The 6,000-nt window shown below is 43.1% G+C and overlaps 1 protein-coding gene across 1 annotated transcript in view; it reads left to right on the top strand.

The window, feature by feature from the left end:
• Positions 1–367: 367 nt before the first annotated feature.
• LOC147717151 (receptor activity-modifying protein 1-like) overlaps positions 368–6,000 on the top strand; it is a 56,285-nt gene continuing 50,652 nt past the window's right edge. Inside the window, exons 1-2 of the mRNA XM_086920483.1 lie at positions 368–501; positions 3,600–3,638. Of these exons, the coding sequence (XP_086776609.1) occupies positions 456–501; positions 3,600–3,638 (85 nt within the window). The 5' untranslated portion in view covers positions 368–455. The remainder of the gene's footprint in view (positions 502–3,599; positions 3,639–6,000) is intronic.

Genomic DNA, 6,000 nt, shown 5'->3' with positions numbered 1-6,000 from the left:
CAAAGCTAATTGCTGTAATGCAAAAACAGGCCCTTTGCGCAAAAAGGGTGACCTTCTGAAATAAGGGTAAACCAACACACATGCCTAACACGCAGAGACAGTAAAGCGATGCCATGCAGCTCCCAGCGAATCAGAGGAAGGATATTCTTTGACCCCTCCCCCCCATGAGGTGTCTCAGTCAACAGGCTGTTTGTAAAACACACTTGCTTTGGGCTTTGTTTCTTCCTGTGTTGAGGGTGTTAGAGCAAGATGAGAGGAGAGTCTGTAAAACTTGCTTTCTACAATCTATTAGTGGAAAGGAAGTGACGTTATACGCAGTGTTAGGTGAAAGTTTGACACTCCAGGGTGCAGGATGATAAAGAGTGTACATTCTCACAGCACCCCTTGGTTTCTGAGCGCGGTCAAACGGGAGAGATCTGGCTCCATCCGAGAAGGCTGACCAGGGTTCCTTTCTAATGGAGAATCTCAGCTGTGGTTTCTTTTTCTTTCTCATATTCTGGGGTAAGTGTGAAATGGTAGAATTATGTTTGTTTTCGTCTTCCCGTTCATATGTTTGGGCTTGTCTGGGGCTCAAACGCTGTTCGTGTCCTTGAGCCTGTGAGAGTGCAATCAGTGCCTAAGGTTTGGAAATATTTTCTATCGGAGGATCACAATCTGGAAAACTGCAGGATTGTCATGAACTAGCAGCACTTTTAAAAACAGGGTTCACTCTCCGCCTCGATGCAAGTTAATCTAGATTTTTGGTAGAACTGAGGCACTTCAGGAGTACGGTGTGTATATATGCGTACCAGTGCTAGCAGCATTTTTTAATGTGGTGCATCTGGGGAATGTCCACCTCTGTAGCCTTCACTGGGGGCCATTTTGATAATTTCATGCAATGCAACGCAGCAAGACATCTTGCTGTGCTGCGCTGCGTGAAAGGGACAGGGCAGGAACACCTCAACTATCAAGAATAGGCACATCTGTCTGCGCTGGCGCACAAACTGCTGTCTAGGGCCAAAGCCGGCACCCGTGCACCATGGTGCAACGGTGCTTGCGTTACTGGCAGGATTGTTTTTGTGCAGGAAGGGGCATCGTATGATGACTGAGAACATTAGAAGCTAATTGTCTCTTGCCTCAGGCCTTGCTATCAGCAGTCTTAGGGATCCTTCAAACAGGTGATTCTTCAGTGGCTCCCAGTTCTAATGGGTGAATGAAGATGGATACTTTGGGTAAAACAGACATTTAAATACTAAGCAGCATATGTTTAACTGGATCTGTTCACTTACTGGCAGCCAATGCAGAGATGTTCTGATTGCTGTGATATGATCTATAGTTCTGAATCGGAAAACAAGCCATGCACCTGCATTCCGTTGCCCCCCCCCCCATCCCCTGCAGGCTGTAAGTCTGACCACCATCTTAACCAGCATACAAGACATGTCTCCATGTCCGGCAAGGTTCAGTTGGTGGGAGCCTTTGTACTGCTTGCATAGATTACGCAGTGTTTTGTACGCTGGTTGACCTGCTTGTCATAGTCACGACTTCAGGTGGCACAGAATGCAGATTCATGGCTGACTGAGTGTGTGAGAAAGGGAGTCTTAATTTGGCCTTAGGGCCTGATTTACAATTTGACGGACGGGTTACTCCGTCACGATGGTGACGGATATCCTGTCCGCTAAAATATAAATCCCTTAGGATTTAATGAGATTTACATTTTGGGATTCATATTTCGGCAGACAGTATATCTGTCAACGTTGCGACGGAGTAACCCGTCCGCAGAGATCTAAATCGGGCCCTTAATTTGGTAACTTCCGTCACCAAGCAACTGTCCAACTTTACTGTTCTCTTCCAGTAGCTTCAGTATCTAAATCCTCACTTAATTGTAAGGAACAACACTCTCTTTGCCAATGGAGTGCCCCAGAATCTTTATTTGATGTATTTTAGTTTCATTCTCAAGCCATTAGGGAGGATATTTACAACGAAGTGACGGAGTTCGGCGTCAGCCTTCCTGGCTTAACGTCACACTCTGCAACTTCAGAAACTCAGGGCTGCACCATATTTACAACAATATGGTGCAGCTCTGCATTTCCACCTGCGCTGGCATTACATTTAGCAGCCTAGCGCCAATGCAGGCACCCTAATGCAAGGGTGTCTGCGTTGAGGTGAAGATTGTTTATGTGCAGGAATGTGTCCCTTCCTGCACATAAACAATCTTTAAATGTCGTTTTGTAAAGAAGTTGCAGAGTGTAATTTCTTTTTTTTGGATTGTTTGGATTGTTTATGTGCAGGAAGGCACACTTTCCTGCACATAAACAATCAATGGCAATTTGCTGAGTCTTTGTGTGCTGCATAACGCAGCAAACATGGAAACAGCAAAAAACGAGGAGAAAAAAGCATTTCTCCTCATTTCGTCTATTTAAGACCAGGTTTTCCCAGGTCTTAATTTTGGTACTGCCTCCTATTTATGTCACCTTTGTAAATAGAGGGCAGCGAAAAAATCAGTGGGTGTTGCTGTGGAATGCCTACTACAACACCCATTGCCCACCCTTTCACGCTATGTACAGCATGAAAGGGGGCCTTATTTACAAGGCAGCATTCAGACACATTAAGTGGCTTAACACTGCCTTTTAAATAAGGCGAAGCCCCTATCGTCATTACAAACGTCACTGATATTGACGTTGTGGTGGCAACAAGGGCTTGTACCCCATGGTTCTCGAAGAACAGCATTTATTCTTCGGTATCAACTAATGTACATTTCAGTCCATGTGTTAATCTTGTTGTTGAGTTTACCAAATGTTCCTCCTTTTGTATTTTGTTGTTTTTGGATATTGTATAAGGCATTGGCCAGCTGCGTCAGTGTGCTGGTAGTGTAAGTAGTCAGCATGTGGATGCTTGCTGCTGAGGACGGTAAGTGTCAGTGTTGTTATGATGACCCAATTGCTCAAAAATAATTTGGTCATTTCGTGTCATTTCTTTTTTTCTGAAAGTTTTTTTATTATTTTGCAAAATATAATCTTCTTGGTTTTTGATTACTATATTTATTATGCAAAACACAAATATAAGTCTTGCAGTAACTGTTCACAGAAGTGTTGTATTTTATGCATGTTCATCATAAACATTATGTAAAACGAATCTGTAAGTATCTCGTCTCTGCTTGTTATAGACACCCATAACAGTGCAAGGTGAATGAAAGGATTCAACCGAACCAAACCACGCAATAGAGGAAGGAAAAATAGTAAAATGAGGTGCTGAAAATCCTCAAAAAAAAGAAAAGTAAAAGAGAGTGAAAAAATAGAATAAATCTAAATACATTAGATCTGAGGTTGGCCCTATGTTATGTGCTATTCCGTGGTATCAAGAGACTTCTGAAGGTATGTCAGGTAACTCCATCATTATGCCAATCGGTTTGGAAAATTGCACCCTTATTTTTGGTCACAGAATTATTACTTGCCTGGCAAGGCGGAACCATGTCCTTCCAGGCCAAAGTTTATTATTCAAATTACAGATTGTAAAGAATAATTTGTGGAAGCAAATATTGCCATCTCATTCTCACTCACAGGAAATGCGTGACCCTCATCCACTTCTGAAGTCAAATTTTTACTTTTAATTTCTCACTGCAGGGTCTGGGGACCTATCATATGGAAATACAGAAGACACAGGCAAGTTTTGTTTCTTATTTTTGAAGAAGGTTGTTTACATGTATGTTTCAGCACCCGTTGTCTCCGTGCACCACCCTGATTGCCTCTTTCCTACACACAATTTCCTTCTCACTCAGTGCTGCTTCCACCCTTGTCCACTATCGACAAGATTCCCACGGAACCAGCAGGGCAGATGAATAAAGTGTTCCCGCCACTAAAAGTGCTGCAGCTGGACTGCTCTGGTTTAAAAATGGTTGTTTCTTTAAATGGCAAAAACCAACACACTTAAGTCTTTAAAGAAAATCGTTAAGGCATTGGATGAAACTATTTCTGGTTGTCCAATCGCCTTTTTTGCTGCATTTTACAAGCAAAAGCAAAGAATTTGCACAGAAATATTTTTTTCATGAAAGACTCATGTAAATTGGGGCCTTCTTTTAGTCCTGGGCAGATGAAGCGCCACCCCTTCAATTCTAAACCTCGTCATTAATCCACATTAATAACAAGGACAGGGAGCCCCTTGAACAACTACTGGCAGGACGGCCATGGGCATGAGTGTTCTAGGACAACCGCCCCCACACTGATGGTTTGGTGCAGTCCGAAGCCATGCATGGCCTCTTGGCCGACACCATAGCTGCCTGACTCCACACACTTCCATCCCCATCATCCAGCTTTGAAGAATCTCCGGGTTTCCCAATTGCGCAAAAGTTCTTACACTGCAGTTCTGGGGAATCCCAGGGATTCGCTGGGATGGAAAGTCATGTGTTACCTTCTGTTGGATGCGCAAACAGCGCCACATACACTGCACCAGTCAGGTAATCACAAGTGCTCCCATCTTTATGGTCTAGGTTGACAACACGCCTGTGCCAGACAATTATGTTAGCATCACTAGGAGAGGGACTTTGGCTTCGGCCACATGTTGGGAGCCAGGAGTAGATGTTTTAATTGGGCAGACGTTGTGTGCTTCCACGCAGAAAAGTGCTTCCCTTCCATGCAGCTGTGATCATTTTATTCATTCAGCTGCCTGAGCTTGAAGTTTCAGGGGCACATATCTGACATTATAATGCTATCCAACGCCTTAGGAAATGCATGCAGTTTTTCGCTGTTAGCAGCAGAGATGGGAGGAGGACATTCATTAACCTGCGTAGAATTTTAGGTCTGGCTTGGGAGTGAAACTGTAACCTGATCTTTTAACCTACACCAATATTAATTTACATTTATTTTCTTTTTCACAAATACATACCTATTCCCCTGCTATTTACTTGTAACGCTTCACATTACAATACAAAGTTCCTCTAAAGCCTGCCCTGTTGGCATTGCCAGTGCCTGCTATGGAGTGTTGTGGCTTTGTTGCAGCACATATAAAGTAATCCTAGAGAGTATTTCAGTACCAGACAGTGCTGATGTGATGGAAATCTTGTCCACTCACAAAATCCTTTGGGATTTCCTCCCCAAGCCTACCATGCAAACAAGGCAGGCGGGTCAGAATCCCAGAAACGATCTGAATCCAATGGTCCACTGGAGAAGTCTTGTGTATTGAGTTTATACTAAATATGGAAAAAGTAAAGAGGGGGAAAACCATGTTGGCTGTTTGTGTCTGTAAAACTGTTGTTTCTAGAAGGAACGAGGAAGACTATGCCACAGAAATGAACGAGTAAAGAATAAGTCTAGAATTGCTATTAAATCTTTGTCAACAAGGTGTCTGGAATAGCCACGAGTGGAATCTTGATTGTAGTGTGAATACCAGGGGATTAATAGGGAAAGGTGAGGAGAGTTAATAATGCTACTGTTGCATCTTGAGGTTAGGAATATCACCAGTAGTATATTCACAAACGTCAACAATGATTTTAATATAGGACTGAATGACTGATCAGACACAAATGAGACGGACATGATTTGCTGAACATGTCAGTCGGATTGATGTATTTGATAGGGGAGTTCAAATGATACAGACACAACAAACTGATCACGTCATGTAAGATGGTCTAGATATGCCTGGTGGAGGAGATCAGAAGAGATAAACATGGCTAGCTGATCACATCTTGTTGAGTGAGACCTGTATTTTTGGGACAGGAGCTCATATGAGGTAGACATAATGTTAGGAAAGAAAAAGGAAATGAGTAGCAGAATCAAGTGAAGGCCTGGCAAGCCATATTGAAAGAGAGAGAGAGAGACTGGCATCGCCTCACTCTCTGGGAATGCTGTCAACCTCACAAGATACTAGAGCACAGTGTACCGCCGGCCTCCAGCGAGCGTTCGTCAATCCTGTAAGGACATCACATGCCAGGAGTTAGTATTAGAGAGTATCTGAACAGAATATTACATTTTGCCATGATAAGTTATGTACAACAACAGGGAATGTGTTGTGAATACAATAGAATGATCT

Source organism: Lissotriton vulgaris, chromosome 5, assembly GCF_964263255.1.
Source record: "Lissotriton vulgaris chromosome 5, aLisVul1.2, whole genome shotgun sequence".
Classification (NCBI taxonomy): domain Eukaryota; kingdom Metazoa; phylum Chordata; class Amphibia; order Caudata; family Salamandridae; genus Lissotriton; species Lissotriton vulgaris.
The sequence above is the reverse complement of the archived record's forward strand: the minus strand, read 5'-3'. Positions and strand labels throughout refer to the sequence as shown.